Source organism: Oncorhynchus nerka, linkage group LG8 (genome assembly GCF_034236695.1).
Source record: "Oncorhynchus nerka isolate Pitt River linkage group LG8, Oner_Uvic_2.0, whole genome shotgun sequence".
NCBI classification, from domain to species: domain Eukaryota; kingdom Metazoa; phylum Chordata; class Actinopteri; order Salmoniformes; family Salmonidae; genus Oncorhynchus; species Oncorhynchus nerka.
Window position 1 is genome coordinate 29412041 of NC_088403.1, and position 19685 is coordinate 29431725.

General features: G+C 44.9%; 1 protein-coding gene across 6 annotated transcripts in view; it reads left to right on the top strand.

The window, feature by feature from the left end:
* The window catches only part of LOC115133816 (scm-like with four MBT domains protein 2), a 53086-nt gene that overhangs the window by 25208 nt on the left and 8193 nt on the right, over window positions 1-19685 (top strand). For 4 of the 6 annotated variants that reach the window (XM_065021650.1, XM_065021649.1, XM_065021652.1 and 1 more), the window contains 15 exons: window positions 637-880; window positions 2044-2141; window positions 3175-3276; window positions 3901-4131; window positions 5206-5332; window positions 5404-5517; window positions 5610-5652; window positions 6334-6401; window positions 10132-10271; window positions 10785-10894; window positions 11077-11252; window positions 11347-11391; window positions 11536-11696; window positions 12053-12325; window positions 12527-12655. In XM_065021650.1, the coding sequence (XP_064877722.1) occupies window positions 637-880; window positions 2044-2141; window positions 3175-3276; window positions 3901-4131; window positions 5206-5332; window positions 5404-5517; window positions 5610-5652; window positions 6334-6401; window positions 10132-10271; window positions 10785-10894; window positions 11077-11252; window positions 11347-11391; window positions 11536-11696; window positions 12053-12325; window positions 12527-12655 (2061 nt within the window). The remainder of the gene's footprint in view (window positions 1-636; window positions 881-2043; window positions 2142-3174; window positions 3277-3900; window positions 4132-5205; window positions 5333-5403; window positions 5518-5609; window positions 5653-6333; window positions 6402-10131; window positions 10272-10784; window positions 10895-11076; window positions 11253-11346; window positions 11392-11535; window positions 11697-12052; window positions 12326-12526; window positions 12656-19685) is intronic. The other 2 variants (XM_065021653.1, XM_065021654.1) reach the window with 1 other exon arrangement.

Below are 19685 nucleotides of genomic sequence, written 5' to 3' on the forward strand. Positions count from 1 at the left end.
GTCCAGACGGAAGATGACAAGTGCCTAGATTAGGACCTGCGCAGCTTCCTGCGTGTGGTAGGGTCATACTTTACGGATATTGTAGAGCATGTACCTGCAGGATGGAGTCATTGCTTTAATGTTTGCAGAGAACGACAGGGTGTTGTCCAGGGTCACGCCAAGGTTCTTTGTAATCTGGGAGGGCGACACTGGAGTTGTGAATTTTGATGGAGAGGTCTTTCAGCCGGCAGGCCTTCCCCGGTAGGAAGAGCAGCTCCATCTTGTTGAGGTTGAGCTTGAGGTGGTGGGCCGAAATCCAAGCTAAGATATCTGCCAGGCACGCAGAGATGCATGTTGCCACCTGGGTGTCAGAAGGGGGGGAGGAGAAAAGTAGTTGAGTGTCATCCGCATAGCAATGATAAGAGAGACCATGTGAGGATATGACAGAGCCCAGTGGCTTGGTGTATAGAGAGAAGAGGAGAGGGTCAAGAACTGAGCCCTGGGGGACACCATCCATTTTAAATTCAGGCTACAACACAACAAAATGTGGAAAAAGTCAAGGCGTGTGAATACTTTCTGAAGGCACTGTACACACAGATTTGAATACTTTCCATCAATTATGTCTTCTCCTCTCCCTCTTCCCATCCTTCTCTCTAGCCTCTGAGGGGGAAGAACACAGTGGATCTGATTGTGGAGGGTTCGGTGATTGAGGTACGGGACCTCACTGACCCCTCACTCTACTGGGCTGCCCGCGTCGCCCAGAACGTTGGTGGGAGGCTCCGCCTGCACCATGTGGGTCTCCAAGACGATGCCCACGACACCTGGCTGTTCTACCTCGACGTGAGGCTCCGCCCACTAGGCTGGGCTCAGGAGAACTGTCTGTCACTGGAGCCCCCAGCAGGTAAGGGTTAGGGGTCATAGCTGCATGGAGGTATGGGCTCTGGGTCACATTCAGCTGTAATAGTGGTAGTTTTAAATGCTGGGCTGAAACAAAAACCTGCAACTTTCCAGGACTCTCCAACTCTATTGGATTTACGGATTATTAAGGGTTGGTTAAGAATCATATCCCATGAGAGCCATAGATTAGGATCAAATGGTAACCTTGATGTAGTGAGGATCAATGTTACACCCACACATAATCATCTATCGTGTGTCAACGTTTTTATGACTGTTTTACACCGTTCAGAGTAGTTGGGAGTTTCCCTTCTCTCTGTTCAATATCATAAACCACCGTCTCTCGGGTCTGTCTCTCGGTCTGTCTCTCGGTCTGTCTCTGTGTCTCTCTCTCTGTGTCTCTCTCTCTCGGTCTGTCTCTGTGTCTCTCTCTCTCTGTGTCTCTCTCTCTCTGTGTCTCTCTCTGTGTCTCTCTCTCTCTGTGTCTCTCTCTGTGTCTCTCTCTCTCCGTGTCTCTCTCTCTCTGTGTCTCTGAATGACTCAACATGTTAGCCTCTGTTCATAATCGATATCTTTCAGTTTCAACTTCTACAGAACTGATGACTTTGTCAAAAAACACCTTTCCACAGAACACGCAATATCCCAATCATAGCAACACACTCACACTTGTAATGGCACGCAAACATGTTCCTTCAGACATACATATACCGTTCCGACTGTTTTAACATAAAATGGAACCAAACTTTAGATATCTCCTCTCCAAATGATCGATAGAAATCCAAATGAGTGTATCCAGTCTCAGCTGTAGCTCTAGTTAAGCCAGTTTGTCAAGAGTGGGAGGGGGAGGGTCATCTGGTTGTAAGATCTATTCCTTGAAATGGCATCTGATTAAAAAAACAAAAAGACATTTGGGAAACACTGGGAGAGGTTTTCTTAAAGGGATAGTGTGAGATGTTGGCAATGAAGCCCTTTCTACTAACCCAGAGTCAGATGAACCCATGGACACCATTTGTATGTCTGCATGCAGTTTGAAGGAAGTTAAAGGTAGTTTTGTGAGCCATTGCTGAATATATCCCTTTAAATAAACAGTTGGGAGAGATTTGTAAGGTCTTTTAATTTGATGCTGAGTTTCAGAGTCACATTCTGACTGTCATCTCTCTCCCGTCTCAGAGATGCGTGGCCTGAAGAGCGCCCTCGAGTGGCAGGAGGCCCTGGAGGCGGCGCGGAGCGAGGCCCAGAAGAACCCACTGCCCCTGGAGGTGTTTAAGGTGAGGGTCAGCCACACAGGAAGTAGCCCTGTGACACAGGAAGTGCTTCTACACACAACCGACTTCATGTGTACTCTTGTGCAGGTTCGTTAGTTCCCATGACCATTCTTACTGCGTGTGCTATCAGGACATGTGGGGCGGCTGGTTTAACAGTTACACTAATTAAATACTCACTTAATCAATGTAGTCAAACCCCTGAGTTCCAATCAGTCATTTTAACAGACAATATCATGTTGTTATCAGATTCCACTCAACCCAGTCAAAACTCTTCTCTGTCCTGGCTCCACAATGGCCGAACAAGCTTCCCCCTAATGTCAGGACAGCGGAGTCACTGCCCATCTCCCGGAAAAAAATCACACAAAATAAAAAAAAGTCTGATACTTTAAAGAGTATCATAAATAAATCCCATGGTTAACAAAAGCACTGACTACTCTGTTGAGGGAAAATGTACTTGCTACGACTGTGTTGTCTCACCGAGCTATCTTAAGATGAATGCACCAACTGTAAGTCACTCTGGATAAGAGCGTCTGCTAAATTACTCAAATGTCACTGTAAAATGTTTATGCTACGTGGCTCAGACACCTCTCCTCCTATCTGTGGGTGTGTTTTATTGTGTGGTTGTGTTTATTGTGTGGGTGTTTTATGGTGTGTGTATGTGTGTGGTGATAAGCTGCTGCCTTTCCCACGCCCCTCTTAAGTCTGGGTGTGTACCTGTCGTACAGACGACAGTGATCTGACGGGACCTGTCTGATGGCCTCGGTGTCAGTGGGGTTTCAAAGGGCCACGCTGGCTAGCTCTATCTGTCCCTATAGGTCAAACACACCTGTCACAGACAATTAGTCAGACTCACATAGCTATTATTTGCTCTAACTCCGAGCATATTTGGGCGGTTGAGCAGACGAGTCAGTAATATCAAAGTAATAACATTTTAATTGTATAGCCTAGTCCCACTGCTTAGTGTTTGTTGACAAAGCCTGTTTGCAGTGACTGTTAAAAGAGGTGTGTGTTTTCCACGGTGACCCGGTGGTTTCAGGACCATGCAGACGTGACCAAACACTCCTTCCGGACGGGGATGAAGCTGGAGATGGTGTCGCCGTCGGAACCGTTCCACATCTGCCCTGTATCTGTCACACAGGTGGGCCTACCTGACCAACTCTATCAAACAGTATCACACCCCACCAAACAGTATCAAACCCCACCAAACAGTATCACACCCCACCAAACAGTATCACACCCCACCAAACAGTATCACACCCCACCAAACAGTATCACACCCCACCAAACAATATCAAACACCACTAAACAGTATCACACCCCACCAAACAGTATCAAACCCCACCAAACAGTATCACACCCCACCAAACAGTATCACACCCCACCAAACAGTATCACACCCCACCAAACAGTATCACACCCCACCAAACAGTATCACACCCCACCAAACAGTATCACACCCCACCAAACAGTATCACACCCCACCAAACAGTATCACACCCCACCAAACAGTATCACACCCCACCAAACAGTATCACACCCCACCAAACAGTATCACACTCCACCAAAAAGTATCAAACCCCACCAAACAGTATCAAACCCCACTAAACAGTATCAACCCCCACTAAACAGTATCAAACCCCACCAAACAGTATCACACCCCACCAAACAGTATCACACCCCACCAAACAGTATCAAATCTAGTCATACCCTTAAAAGTGTTTCGATGTGTTAATGCAGCCATGGTAATAATGGCTCTCTCTAGGTCTACAATGAGCACTACTTCCAGGTCACAGTGGATGACCTCACTCCAGAGGCCACACCCCTGTCCCTGGTGTGCCATTCTGAGTCGCCGGGCATCCTCCCCGTCCAGTGGTGTCTGAAGAACGGGATTGGTCTAGAGCGGCCTAGGGGCTACCTGAGCCAGGACTTTGATTGGGCGGACTACCTGAAACAGAGCGGGACTGAGACCGCCCCGGACGCATGCTTCCCCGACGTAAGATACTTTCGCTTCCTTCCTCCTTCAGTTCCTCACCTCATCCTTCTCTCTCCATCCCTCTCCTCTTCCCTCTCTCCATGCATCTTCTCCTCACTTTCCTCTTCCCTCTCTCCATGCATTTCTCCTCACTGTCCTCATCCTTCTCTCTCCATCCCTCTCCTCTTCCCTCTCTCCATGCATCTTCTCCTCACTGTCCTCTTCCCTCTCGCCATGCATCTTCTCCTCACTGTCCTCATCCTTCTCTCTCCATCCCTCTCCTCTTCCCTCTCTCCATGCATATTCTCCTCACTGTCCTCTTCCCTCTCTCCATGCATCTTCTCCTCACTGTCCTCTTCCCTCTCTCCATGCATCTTCTCCTCACTGTCCTCATCCTTCTCTCTCCATCCCTCTCCTCTTCCCTCTCTCCATGCATCTTCTCCTCACTGTCCTCTTCCCTCTCTCCATGCATCTTCTCCTCACTGTCCTCATCCTTCTCTCTCCATCCCTCTCCTCTTCCCTCTCTCCATGCATCTTCTCCCCACTGTCCTCATCCCTCTCTCCATGCATCTTCTCTTCACTGTCCTCATCCTTCTCTCTCCATCCCTCTCCTCCCCTTTCTCTTCCTCCCTCTTGTCGTCCCTTTGCCCACCCCCCTTAAAGCTGCATTATGTCACTTTTTGGACGACCCGACCAAATTCACATAGAAATGTCAGTCATAGATCTGTCATTATCATTGAAAGCAAGTCTAAGAAGCCCTGGGTCTGTTCTATGTGCACTGGTGTTCACAGATTTCGTTTTTTTATACCAGATTCAAACAGCTGAAAAGACAATATTTTGGGTTATGGAAAATATATTTCACAACGGTTTAGATGGTACAATGATTCTGTACACAATGACTGCTTGTTTTGTCACAAAATGAAATGAGGTGAACTATTAGAATTTTAGCAACCAGGGAATGGTTGAGCGATTTCTGCATATTGCATCTTTTTAAATGAATGCTTATACAGACAATGTGTGTGGCTTAAGTCTTGTCAGAAGGATCCATTGTTATGTCTGCCCTTTATCCCATTGGCTGTCTGTCTGTGTGTGTAGGCGTGGCAGAGCCGAGGCTTCGCTAAAGACATGTGGCTGGAGGCCGTTAACCCTGTCAGGCCCACCGAGGTGTGTGTGGCTCAGATCACACAGGTCAGGGGTCGCCTGCTGTGGCTCAGACTGGAAGGTGAGGTGTGTGTGTGTGTGTGGGTGGGGGGGGACAGCTGTCTTACCCCATGCTCTTTTGTCCCTCTCCAGGCCTGCCTAAGTCCGTCCCTGAATGTATTGTGGATGTGGAGTCCATGGACATCTTTCCTGTAGGATGGTGTGAGACCAATGCTTACCTCTTGACTCCACCACTGAAGCCTGTCTGTAAGTATCCCCGCATCTCTCTCTCACACACGCACACACACACGCACACACGAGCACACAGTGCAAACCCTATTATTTTGTGTTGATTGCAGGCCAGCAGCAGAAGAAGATAGCCGTCGTCCAGCCAGAGAAGCAGTAAGTTCGCTGATGCTCCAAAACTACAGAGAACCACTCCAATTTAAAACCCTCACTGTTCCATTCCCTTCTTGAAAAGCCCCATCCAGCACTTTAACAGTTCCATCACACAGATTGCTATTCCACTCTAAAAACAAATCAATGCATTGCCAAGCCATTTCAGCAGCCACAGAAATGCATGGCCTATACTTTACAATACAACTTCCTAGATGGAGAACACACTCAAGTAGATACCCTTAAAAAGCCTCGAGGCCCCTCTCTCTCAGACCATAGCCCCCCCCCCCCCCCCCCCGAAACAGTAGCTAGCTGTTCACTTGGAAATGGCCTTTTATTTTTTTCAGAGGACAGATTTATTATATTGACAAATGACATGTTTCAGTCGCGGCTGGGAAACGCAGCTCTGAAGGATCAGGGTAGTGGTCGTTCAGAGACGACATATGAGGCTTTCAGTAACACTTTGTCAACCTCTCTCATCTAACCTCTTTTACCATATCTCTCACCCAAGGGACTCATTCATCAATAATCCCTCATTCCACTGTTGTTCAGTTGTGTTGAGGGAAGGACATGTATCACACTAAGCTAAATCTGACTGGGTCTTAAATAGCTGTATCGTTGATTGAATGGCTTGGCTGTTCACTTGATTGATTGATTGATTGATTGATTGATTGGTTCCGTCTGTAGGTTGGCTCCGCCACAACCAGTGGAGACAATCCCTCTCAACCTCTGTGAGCCCATTGCCATGGATACAGGTAAACACGACTCATAATTCAAATACAGTTGAAGTCGGAAGTTTACATACACTTAGGTTGGAGTCATTAAAACAAGAAACACAAATTTCTTGTTAAGAAACTATAGTTTTGGCAAGTCGGTTAGGACATCTACTTGGTGCATGACACAAGTACTTGTTTACAGACAGATTATTTCACTTATAATTCACTGTATCACAATTCCAGTGTGTCAGAAGTTTACATACACTAAATTGACTGTGCCTTTAAACAGCTTGGAAAATTCCAGAAAATGATGTCATGGCTTTAGAAGCTTCTGAAAGGCTAATTGACATAATTTGAGTAATTTGGAGGTGTACCTGTGGATGTATTTCAAGGCCTACCTTCAAACTCAGTGCTTCTTTGCTTGACATCAAAATAAATCAGGCAACACCTCAGGAAAAAATTCATCATGTTGAAACAACATCTCAAGACGTCAGTCAGGAAGTTAAAGCTTGGTCGTAAATGGGTCTTCCAAGTGGACAATGACCCCAAGCATACTTCCAAGTGGACAATGACCCCAAGCATACTTCCAAGTGGACAATGACCCCAAGCATACTTCCAAGTGGACAATGACCCCAAGCATACTTCCAAGTGGACAATGACCCCAAGCATACTTCCAAGTGGACAATGACCCCAAGCATACTTCCAAATGGACAATGACCCCAAGCATACTTCCAAGTGGACAATGACCCCAAGCATACTTCCAAGTGGACAATGACCCCAAGCATACTTCCAAATGGACAATGACCCCAAGCATACTTCCAAGTGGACAATGACCCCAAGCATACTTCCAAATGGACAATGAACCCAAGCATACTTCCAAGTGGACAATGACCCCAAGCATACTTCCAAGTGGACAATGACCCCAAGCATACTTCCAAGTGGACAATGACCCCAAGCATACTTCCAAGTGGACAATGACCCCAAGCATACTTCCAAATGGACAATGACCCCAAGCATACTTCCAAATGGACAATGACCCCAAGCATACTTCCAAGTGGACAATGACCCCAAGCATACTTCCAAGTGGACAATGACCCCAAGCATACTTCCAAGTGGACAATGACCCCAAGCATACTTCCAAATGGACAATGACCCCAAGCATACTTCCAAGTGGACAATGACCCCAAGCATACTTCCAAATGGACAATGACCCCAAGCATACTTCCAAGTGGACAATGACCCCAAGCATACTTCCAAATGGACAATGACCCCAAGCATACTTCCAAGTGGACAATGACCCCAAGCATACTTCCAAATGGACAATGACCCCAAGCATACTTCCAAATGGACAATGACCCCAAGCATACTTCCAAGTGGACAATGACCCCAAGCATACTTCCAAATGGACAATGACCCCAAGCATACTTCCAAGTGGACAATGACCCCAAGCATACTTCCAAATGGACAATGACCCCAAGCATACTTCCAAGTGGACAATGACCCCAAGCATACTTCCAAATGGACAATGACCCCAAGCATACTTCCAAGTGGACAATGACCCCAAGCATACTTCCAAATGGACAATGACCCCAAGCATACTTCCAAATGGACAATGACCCCAAGCATACTTCCAAATGGACAATGACCCCAAGCATACTTCCAAATGGACAATGACCCCAAGCATACTTCCAAGTGGACAATGACCCCAAGCATACTTCCAAATGGACAATGACCCCAAGCATACTTCCAAGTGGACAATGACCCCAAGCATACTTCCAAATGGACAATGACCCCAAGCATACTTCCAAGTGGACAATGACCCCAAGCATACTTCCAAATGGACAATGACCCCAAGCATACTTCCAAGTGGACAATGACCCCATGCATACTTCCAAATGGACAATGACCCCAAGCATACTTCCAAGTGGACAATGACCCCAAGCATACTTCCAAATGGACAATGACCCCAAGCATACTTCCAAATGGACAATGACCCCAAGCATACTTCCAAATGGACAATGACCCCAAGCATATACTTCCAAATGGACAATGACCCCAAGCATACTTCCAAATGGACAATGACCCCAAGCATACTTCCAAATGGACAATGACCCCAAGCATACTTCCAAATGGACAATGACCCCAAGCATACTTCCAAATGGACAATGACCCCAAGCATACTTCCAAATGGACAATGACCCCAAGCATACTTCCAAGTGGACAATGACCCCAAGCATACTTCCAAGTGGACAATGACCCCAAGCATACTTCCAAATGGACAATGACCCCAAGCATACTTCCAAATGGACAATGACCCCAAGCATACTTCCAAATGGACAATGACCCCAAGCATACTTCCAAATGGACAATGACCCCAAGCATACTTCCAAAGTTGTGGCAAAATGGCTTAAGGACAACAAACTTAAGGTATTGGGAGTGGCCATCACAAAGCCCTGACCTCAATTCTATAGAAAGTTTGTGGGCAGAACTGATAAAGTGTGTGTGAGCAAGGAGGTCTACAAACCTGACTCAGTTACACCAGATCTGTCAGAAGGAATGGGCCAAAATTCACCCAATTTATTGTGGGAAGCTTGTTGAAGGCTACCTGAAACGTTTGACCCAAATTAAACAATTTAAAGGCAATGCTACCAAATACTAATTGAGTGTATGTAAACTTCTGACCCACTGGGAATGTGATGAAAGAAATAAAAGCTGAAATAAATAATTATCTCTATTATTATTCTGACATTTCACATTCTTAAAATAAAGCGGTGATCCTAACTGACCTAAGACAGGTAATATTTACTTGGATTAAATGTCAGGAATTGTGAAAAACTGAGTTTAAATGTATTTGGCTAAGGTGTATGTAAACTTCCGACATCAACTGTATGTGATGATTTATTTACAGCTATTAATGAAAATGAGAATTAATGATGAACATGGAAAAGCCCTGTTGTGTGTGTGTGTGTGTGTGTGCGCGCGCTAGCCACACCTGTTTCAAAGCAGATTCATATTGATGAGCAAACAACATTCGTCTAACAGTTGCTCTTCACAATCGCTGATTGGTACCTCACAGCTCTCAGAGAAGTGTTGCGTTCTGACAAACTGCTACATATTGATCAATATAACACTTCTGTTAGCACTCCTCTCAACATTTTATACGGCCAATGTTATGTTTTAAGGGTGTGTGTGTGCCAATGCTCTGTTTATTGTGTGTGTGGGGAGGTGCATCAGTATGATGTCCATAAGAGACGCATGTCCTTCTAAATTCCGCTCATGCATATTTATCATTTGTCTAATTACTATTCAACCGGAGCTGTGCAATTCCATGTGTATGAGTAACAAAGTGTAAACTGAGGTGTGGCATCACACTACATTATGTGCAGCACACCTCTAATACAAGCCTCGTTAACAAGCCATTGGATTTTTAGAACAGCTCATTCATAATGTAAGTGTTAGGCTGCTTTTACACAGCCAGCCCAATTCTGATCTTTTTTTCCACTCATTTGTCTTTTGAACAGTCACATCAGATCTTTTTACATCAGATCTTTTTCAGATCTGATCGGTCAAAAGGCCAATTAGTAAGAACATCTATCAGAATTGGACTGCCTATCTAAACACAGCCCAATTCTGATAGTGAAAAAAAATAATTGGACTTCTATATAGTCTATCAAGAGATTGAACTTAATAGGCTGCCTGACAATCTTCTACCTGTCTGTCATTGGAGGATTGTCAGATGTCCCATGATGCTTCTCTCTCTCCTCCTCAGGCTCAGCCAATGGGAGATACTGTTGCTCCAGGATCTACGTGAACCACCGCTGTTTCTCTGGCCCTTATCTGAACAAGGGGCGCATCGCTGAGCTGCCACAGGCTGTAGGGCCGGGGAAATGCACTCTGGTCCTCAAAGAGGTAGGTAGAGGAACATCAACATACTGGTTGCATCTATTCCCACTACTTTTGACCAGAGTCCTATGGGATCAGAAAAACTAACAACAGACTCTGGAGGAGGTGGTGAGGCATATGCCTAATTAAAGGACTGGAGAGGGAGGAAGGGAGGGAGGAGAGAAGGAAATGTCTTGTTAACCACCTGCGGTCTCTCAGCAGCAGCTTCAGTTTAATGTGAGCTGTCAGTCATTTCTGTTTACACACACACACACACACACACACACACACACACACACAGTAACTCAGCAAAAACAGCCTTTAATTTCCCTAGATACCCCCTAGTGAGAGTGTGTGAATGTGTGTCCTTGCTCATTTGAGTGTGTTTGAGGGTTCGTGTGTTTGTGTTCTACTGGCTTTTGTTCTTAACTGACTTGCCTAGTTAAAAAACTTCACTTCACAACTAGGGAGAAAAAAAACTAGGGAGAAAAAAAGTATTTTTTTTAAAGAAAGTGTGTTCTCCTGTGTGTCCCCGTGCAGGTGCTGAGCATGTTGATCAATGCGGCCTACAAGCCTGGGCGTGTCCTGAGAGAACTACAGGATGTGGAAGACCAGCACTGGGACTGCCACGAGGAGACCCTCAAAGCCAAGTGAGTCCCACCTGGAGGAGCTCGACCAGGATTGGCGCGACAATTTAGGACCCATTTTTAACTTAAGACACAAGACAAGCCACATCAGACCAGAACACGCTCCTGGTGAACGTCCTGAGTTTACGGTCCTGTATGAACAATACCATTGGCCCGAGCTGACACGGTTTCTCTCCGCTCCTTAGATACAAAGGGAAGACGTATCGATCGTCCATCCGTATCGTGCGTCTGGCAGAGCAGATCCCAGACTTCTGTCGTAAAGTGTGTGGGAAGCTGCAGTGCTGTCCCAACCTCTTCAGCCCCGTCCAAGTCACAGACCAGTGTCCTGAGAGCTGCTCCATGCAGACCAAGACCAAATATAGTGAGTGTGTGTGCAGGTGTGGTTACTCTACTTGTGTGTTCATGTGTGGGTTTCTGTTAATGGGAACTAAGATCAACTTCATATATGTTTGTAGGTTGGTGTGTGCGTGCGCGAACAAATACAGTAATTTTCTACAAGTGTGAGTTTGTGTGTCTGTCACAAAAAAACACACACACACGAAAATACACACAGCCATTTGTTTGATTAAACCCCCTTTTAAATGAATAGCTAACCTGCATCAGAATTGAGCCCATATGAACTGTGTTGAGTGTTGTGTCCCCAGCTTATTACTACGGTAAGAAGAAGAAGCTGTCTAAGTCGTTTGGAGGAGAGGAGAGTCTGGAGGCCAAACCCACACGACGCAGGAAGAAGAGGAAGGCCATCTTTGTCCAGAAGAAACGGCGCTCGTCTGCAGTGGACTACACTCCTGCAGGGTCACCACAGGTCTGACAGAGCTCTCCATCTATGTCGGTCTGTCTGTCGCTCTCTCCGTGTCTCTTTCTCTCCTGTGTAAGAGTGAAGGCTGTGTTCCCCTCCCCCTCTCTTTTTCATTTTCATTCTTGCTCTCTCTGTGTGTCTTTCTCTCAACACTTTGAAATCACACACGTTCCCCTCCCCTCTCTCTCTCTCTCTCTCTCTCTCTCTCTCTCTCTCTCTCTCTCTCTCTCTCTCTCTCTCTATATATATATATATATATATATATATATATATATATATATATATATATATATATATATATATATATATATATATGGACTTGATTGTCACTGCACTAAGATTGACCCTATAACTCCCTTCAGGACAGTGATGAAGACGAGGACGAAGATTATCTTATGTTGCAGTCGGGCAGTGAAGAAGGCACCAGCTCTGAGCCGCGCGAGGACCACACAGACACGTCCTCTGTGGAGGTGGCTAACAGCCGGCCGCGGCGCGCCGTGACGCTACGCAGGGCCACCCATACCGGCGTAGCTTCGAGCAGCCGTGAGGGTCCTGAAAGCAGGAGGCGGAGCACTCGGTCCCTGTCATATAACCAGGAGAGCAAGTACCACCCACCCAAGAGACAGGAGATGCAGGTGAGAGAGAGAATGCTACACGCAGAGACACACACATACACAGACCCACAATAATGAAGATGTGATTTAGTATTTGATGGGTTCTTTGGCTCCCTGGTGGCCGGGTGGCCCAGATATGGTCAGTGAATGGCGTCCGGCTGTCATATCCAGTCGATAAAGGTCCTGTATGTAGATTAATCTTTGTGTCCTGTGGCCCTCCAGGTGGAGTGTAGTGAGGCGGAGTGCCAGCTGGTGTTGGAGAGGAACCCTCTGGAGTGGTCCGTAGAAGACGTGGTCACCTTCATCACCTCCACCGACTGTGCTGCTCTCGCCAACATCTTCCAGGAGCAGGTACACACAACCAGTCAAATGTATTTATAAAGCCCTTTTTACATCAGCCGATGTCACAAAGTGCTGTACAGAAACCTGGCCTAAAACCCCAAACAGCAAGCAATGCAGGTGTAGAAGCACGGTGGCTAGGAAAAACTCCCTAGAAAGGCAGGAACTAGCAGCAAGGAGTCATCAGGCCAGGTAGTCCTGAGGCATGGTCCTAGGGCTCAGGTCCTCCGAGAGAAGAGGGGGAGAGAGAATTAGAGAGAGCATACTTAAATTCACACAGGACACTGGATAAGACAGGAGAAATACACCAGATATAACAGACTGACCCTAGCCCCCCGACACATAAACTACTACAGCATAAATACTGGAGGCTGAGACACCGTGACCCCATCCTATGATACCCCCGGACAGGGCCAAACAGGAAGGATATAACCCCACCACTTTGCCAAAGAACAGCCCCCACACCACTAGAGGGATATCTTCAACCACCAACGTACTACCCTGAGACAAGGCCGAGAATAGCCCACGAAGATCTCCCTCAAGGCACGAACCCGAGGAGGGCGCCAACCCGGACGGGAAGATCACGTCAGTGACTCATCCCACTCGTGTGACGCACCCCTCCTAGGGACGGAATGGAAGAGCACCAGTAAGCCAGTGACTCAGCCCCCTGTAATAGGGTTAGAGGCAGAGAATCCCAGTGGAGAGAGGGGAACCGGCCAGGCAGAGACAGCAAGGGCGGTTCATCGCAACAGTGCCTTTCCGTTGATCTTCACACCCCTGGGCAAGACTACACTCAATCATCTGACCTACTGAAGAGATAAGTCTTCAATAAAGACTTAAAGGTCGAGTGTAGGGAGGCTAGCACTGGAGTAACATGATCACATTTTTTGGTTCTAGTCAAGATTCTAGCAGCCGTATTTAGCACTAACTGAATTTTATTTAGTGCTTTATCTGGGTAGCCAGAAAGTAGAGCATTGCAGTAGTCTAATCTACTGTAGAAGTGACAAAAGCACGGATGAATTTTTCTGCATCGTTTTCGGACAAAGTTTCAGATTTTTGCCATGTTACGAAGATGGAAAAAAGTTGTCCTTGAAACAGTCTTGATATGTTCATCAAAAGAGAGATCAGGGTCCAGAGTAACGCCGAGGTCCTTCAGTTTTATTTGAGACGACTGTACAACCATCAAGATGAATTGTCAGATCCAACAGAAGATATTTTTGTTTCTTGGGACCTAGAACTAGCATCCCTGTTTTGTCCAAGTTTAAAAGTAAAACATTTACCGCCATTCACTTCCTTATGTCTGAGGGAGGGCAATTTTGGGGCTTCATCATGTTTCATTGAAATGTACAGCTGTGTATCGTCCGCAAAGCAGTGAAAGTTAACATGGCGTTTCCAAATCACATCACCAAGAGGTAAAGTATATAGTGAAAACAAACAATAGTGGTCCTAAAACAGAACCTTGAGGTACACCGACATTTTTTTGTCGAGGACAAACCATCCAGAGACACAAGCTGATATCTTTCTGACAGATAATATCTAAACCAGGCCAGAACCTGTCCGTGTCGACCAATTTGGGTTTCCAATCTCTCCAAAAGAATGTTGTGGTATCAAAAGCAGCACTAAGGTCTAGGAGAACGAGGACAGATGCAGAGCCTTGGTCTGACGCAATTTAAAAGGTAATTTACCACCTTCACGAGTGCAGACTCAGTGTGCTATGATGTAGTCTAATACCAGACTGAAGCGTTTTGTATGCATTGTTTGTCTTCAGAAATGCAATGAGTTACTGCGCAACAGCTTTTTCAAACACTTTTGAGAGGAATGGGAGATTCGATATAGGAAGTTTTTTTTTTATTTTTTTTTTTAACATTTTCTGGGTCAAGAGGCTTTATTATTACCACTTTTAGTGAGTTTGCTACACATCCGGTGGGTAGGGAGCAGTTTATTATGTTCAACATAGGAGGGCCAAGCACAGGAAACGTCTCTTTCAGTAGTTTAGTTGGAATAGGGTCCAGTAGGCAGCTTGATGGTTTAGAGGCCATGACTATTTTCATCAATGTGTCAAGAGATATAGTATTAAAAAACTTGAGTGTCTCCCTTGATCATAGGTCCTGGCAGTGTTGTGCAGACACTGGACAACTGAGCTTTGGAGAAATACGCAGATTTAAAGAGGAGTCCATCATTTTCTTTCTAATGATCATGATCTTTTCGTCGAAGAAGTTCATGAATTTATCACTGCTGAAGTGACAGCCATCCTCTCTTGGGGAATGCTGCTTCTTAGTTAGCTTTGCAACAGTATCAAAAATACATTTTAGACTCTTCAATTTAGCTGGAAAATAGGATGATCGAGCTGCAGTGAGGGCTCTTCGATATCGCACGGTACTGTCTTTCCAAGCTAGTCGGAAGGCTCCCAGTTTGGTGTAGAGCCATTTCCGTTCCAATTTTCTGGAAGCTTGCTTCAGGGTTCGGGTGTTTTCTGTATACCAGGGAGGAAGTTTCTTATGGCAAATGTTTTTTGTTTTTAGGGGTGTGACTGCATCTAGGGTATTACGCAAAGTTAAATTTAGTTCCTCGGTTAGGTGGTTAACTGATTTTTGTACTCTGACATCCTTGTGTAGGTGGAGGGAGTCTGGAAGGTCATCTAAGAATCTTTGGGTTGTCCGAGAAAATTAAAGCTCGGCTTTTGATAATCCTTGGTTGGGGTCTAAGCAGATTATTTGTTGCGATTGCAAACGTAATAAAATGTGGTCCAATAGTCCAGGATTATGAGGAAAAACATTAAGATCCACAACATTTATTCCATGGGACAAAACTAGTTCCAGAGTATGACTGTGGCAGTGAGTAGTTCCGGAGACATGTTGGACAAAACCCACTGAGTCGATGATGGCTCCGAAAGCCTTTTGGATTGGGTCTGTGGACTTTTCCATATCAAAGTCACAAAAAATGTGAATATTTTCTGCCATGACTACAAGGTCCGATAGGAATTCAGGGAACTCAGTGAGTAATGCTGTATACGGCTCAGGAGGCCTGTAAACAGTAACTATAAAAAGTGATTTAGTAGACTGCATAGATTTCATGACTAGAAGCTCAAAAGATGAAAACTCAGTCATTGTTGTGGGATAAATTGAGATTTGCTATCGTAAATGGTAGCAACACCACTTTGCGGGATGCACGGGGCATATGGTCACTAGTGTAACCAGGAGGAGAGGTCTCATTTAACACAGTAAATTCATCAGGCTTAAGCCATATTTCAGTCCAATCACATCAAGATTATGATCAGTGATTAGTTCATTGACTAACTGCCTTGGAAGTGAGGGATCTAACATTAAGTAGCCCTATTTTGAGATGTGAGGTATCACAATCTCTTTCAATAATGACAGGAATGGAGGAGGTCTTTATTCTAGTGAGATTGCTAAGGCGACTCCACAGACTCCACTAAGCTGGCTAACAGGCTGCTGCCTGGCCTGCACCCTATATCATTGTGGAGCTAGAGGAGTTCGAGTCTTGTCTATGTTCATAGATATGATGAGGGCACTCCTCCAGCTTAGGATGGAGTCCATCACTCCTCAGCAGGCCAGGCTTGCACACACTCTGAAATACATGCAGACACACACACGTCCCCAAAACAACACACTTTCTTGTTTGATATACAGACTCTCTCTTCACGTTATCATTACCAATGTCATCCTTTCCTCTCTCTGTCTCTCTGTCCTTATTCTCTTTCTCTCTGTTCGTATTATCTGTCTCTGTCCTTATTCTCTGTCTCTCTGTCTGTATTATCTGCCCCTGTCTCTGTCCTTATTCTCTGTCTCTCTGTTTGTATTATCTGTCTCTCTGTCCTTATTCTCTGTCTCTGTCCATATTCTCTGTCTCTGTCCATATTCTCTGTCTCTGTCCTTATTCTCTGTCTCTCTGTCCTTATTCTCTGTCTCTCTGTCCATATTCTCTGTCTCTGTCCATATTCTCTGTCTCTGTCCATATTCTCTGTCTCTGTCCTTATTCTCTGTCTCTCTGTCCATATTCTCTGTCTCTGTCCATATTCTCTGTCTCTGTCCTTATTCTCTGTCTCTGTCCATATTCTCTGTCTCTGTCCTTATTCTCTGTCTCTGTCCATATTCTCTGTCTCTGTCCTTATTCTATGTCTCTCTGTTCATATTATCTGTCTCTGTCCATATTATCTGTCTCTGTCCTTATTCTCTGTCTCTGTCCATATTCTCTGTCTCTGTCCTTATTCTCTGTCTCTGTCCATATTCTCTGTCTCTGTCCTTATTCTATGTCTCTCTGTTCATATTATCTGTCTCTGTCCATATTATCTGTCTCTGTCCTTATTCTCTGTCTCTGTCCATATTCTCTGTCTCTGTCCTTATTCTCTGTCTCTGTCCTTATTCTCTGTCTTTCTGTCCGTATTATCTGTCTCTGTCCTTATTCTCTGTCTCTCTGTCCGTATTATCTGTCTCTCTGTCCTTATTCTCTGTCTTTCTGTCCGTATTATCTGTCTCTGTCCTTATTCTCTGTCTCTCTGTCCGTATTATCTGTCTCTGTCCTTATTCTCTGTCTCTCTGTCCGTATTATCTGTCTCTCTGTCCTTATTCTCTGTCTTTCTGTCCGTATTATCTGTCTCTGTCCTTATTCTCTGTCTCTCTGTCCTTATTCTCTGTCTTTCTGTCCGTATTATCTGTCTCTGTCCTTATTCTCTGTCTCTCTGTCCTTATTATCTGTCTCTGTCCTTATTCTCTGTCTCTATGTCCTTATTCTCTGTCTCTGTCCTTATTCTCTGTCTCTCTGTCCTTATTCTCTGTCTCTCTGTCGTATTATCTGTCTCTGTCCTTATTCTCTGTCTCTCTGTCCTTATTCTCTGTCTCTCTGTCCGTATTATCTGTCTCTGTCCTTATTCTCTGTCTCTCTGTTCATATTATCTGTCTCTGTCCTTATTCTCTGTCTCTCTGTCCTTATTCTCTGTCTCTCTGTCCGTATTATCTGTCTCTGTCCTTATTCTCTGTCTCTGTCTCTCTGTCCATATTATCTCTCTGTCTCTGTCCTTATTCTCTGTCTCTCTGTCTGTATTATCTGTCTCTGTCCTTATTCTCTGTCTCTCTGTCCTTATTCTCTGTCTCTCTGTCTCTCTGTCCTTATTCTCTGTCTCTGTCCTTATTCTCTGTCTCTCTGTCCTTATTCTCTGTCTCTCTGTCCGTATTCTCTGTCTCTGTCGTATTATCTGTCTCTGTCCTTATTCTCTGTCTCTCTGTCCTTATTCTCTGTCTCTGTCCGTATTATCTGTCTCTGTCCTTATTCTCTGTCTCTCTGTCCTTATTCTCTGTCTCTCTATCCTTATTCTCTGTCTTTCTGTCCGTATTATCTGTCTCTGTCCTTATTCTCTGTCTCTGTCTCTCTGTCCATATTATCTCTCTGTCTCTGTCCTTATTCTCTGTCTCTCTGTCTGTATTATCTGTCTCTGTCCTTATTCTCTGTCTCTCTGTCCGTATTATCTGTCTCTCTGTCCTTATTCTCTGTCTTTCTGTCCGTATTATCTGTCTCTGTCCTTATTCTCTGTCTCTCTGTCCGTATTATCTGTCTCTGTCCTTATTCTCTGTCTCTCTGTCCGTATTATCTGTCTCTCTGTCCTTATTCTCTGTCTTTCTGTCCGTATTATCTGTCTCTGTCCTTATTCTCTGTCTCTCTGTCCTTATTCTCTGTCTTTCTGTCCGTATTATCTGTCTCTGTCCTTATTCTCTGTCTCTCTGTCCTTATTATCTGTCTCTGTCCTTATTCTCTGTCTCTATGTCCTTATTCTCTGTCTCTGTCCTTATTCTCTGTCTCTCTGTCCTTATTCTCTGTCTCTCTGTCGTATTATCTGTCTCTGTCCTTATTCTCTGTCTCTCTGTCCTTATTCTCTGTCTCTCTGTCCGTATTATCTGTCTCTGTCCTTATTCTCTGTCTCTCTGTTCATATTATCTGTCTCTGTCCTTATTCTCTGTCTCTCTGTCCTTATTCTCTGTCTCTCTGTCCGTATTATCTGTCTCTGTCCTTATTCTCTGTCTCTGTCTCTCTGTCCATATTATCTCTCTGTCTCTGTCCTTATTCTCTGTCTCTCTGTCTGTATTATCTGTCTCTGTCCTTATTCTCTGTCTCTCTGTCCTTATTCTCTGTCTCTCTGTCCTTATTCTCTGTCTCTCTGTCCTTATTCTCTGTCTCTGTCCTTATTCTCTGTCTCTCTGTCCTTATTCTCTGTCTCTCTGTCCGTATTCTCTGTCTCTGTCGTATTATCTGTCTCTGTCCTTATTCTCTGTCTCTCTGTCCTTATTCTCTGTCTCTGTCCGTATTATCTGTCTCTGTCCTTATTCTCTGTCTCTCTGTCCTTATTCTCTGTCTCTCTATCCTTATTCTCTGTCTTTCTGTCCGTATTATCTGTCTCTGTCCTTATTCTCTGTCTCTGTCTCTCTGTCCATATTATCTCTCTGTCTCTGTCCTTATTCTCTGTCTCTCTGTCTGTATTATCTGTCTCTGTCCTTATTCTCTGTCTCTCTGTCCTTATTCTCTCTCTGTCCATATTATCTCTCTGTGTCTGTCCTTATTCTCTGTCTCTGTCCATATTATCTCTCTCTGTCTCTGTCCTTATTCTCTGTCTCTCTGTCCTTATTCTCTGTCTCTCTGTCCATATTATCTCTCTCTGTGTCTGTCCTTATTCTCTGTCTCTGTCCATATTATCTCTCTCTGTCTCTGTCCTTATTCTCTGTCTCTGTCCATATTATCTCTCTCTGTCTCTGTCCTTATTCTCTGTCTCTGTCCATATTATCTCTCTCTGTCTCTGTCCTTATTCTCTGTCTCTCTGTCCTTATTCTCTGTCTCTCTGTCCATATTATCTCTCTGTGTCTGTCCTTATTCTCTGTCTCTCTGTCCTTATTCTCTGTCTCTCTGTCCATATTATCTCTCTGTGTCTGTCCTTATTCTCTGTCTCTCTGTCCTTATTCTCTGTCTCTCTGTCCATATTATCTCTCTGTGTCTGTCCTTATTCTCTGTCTCTCTGTCCTTATTCTCTGTCTCTCTG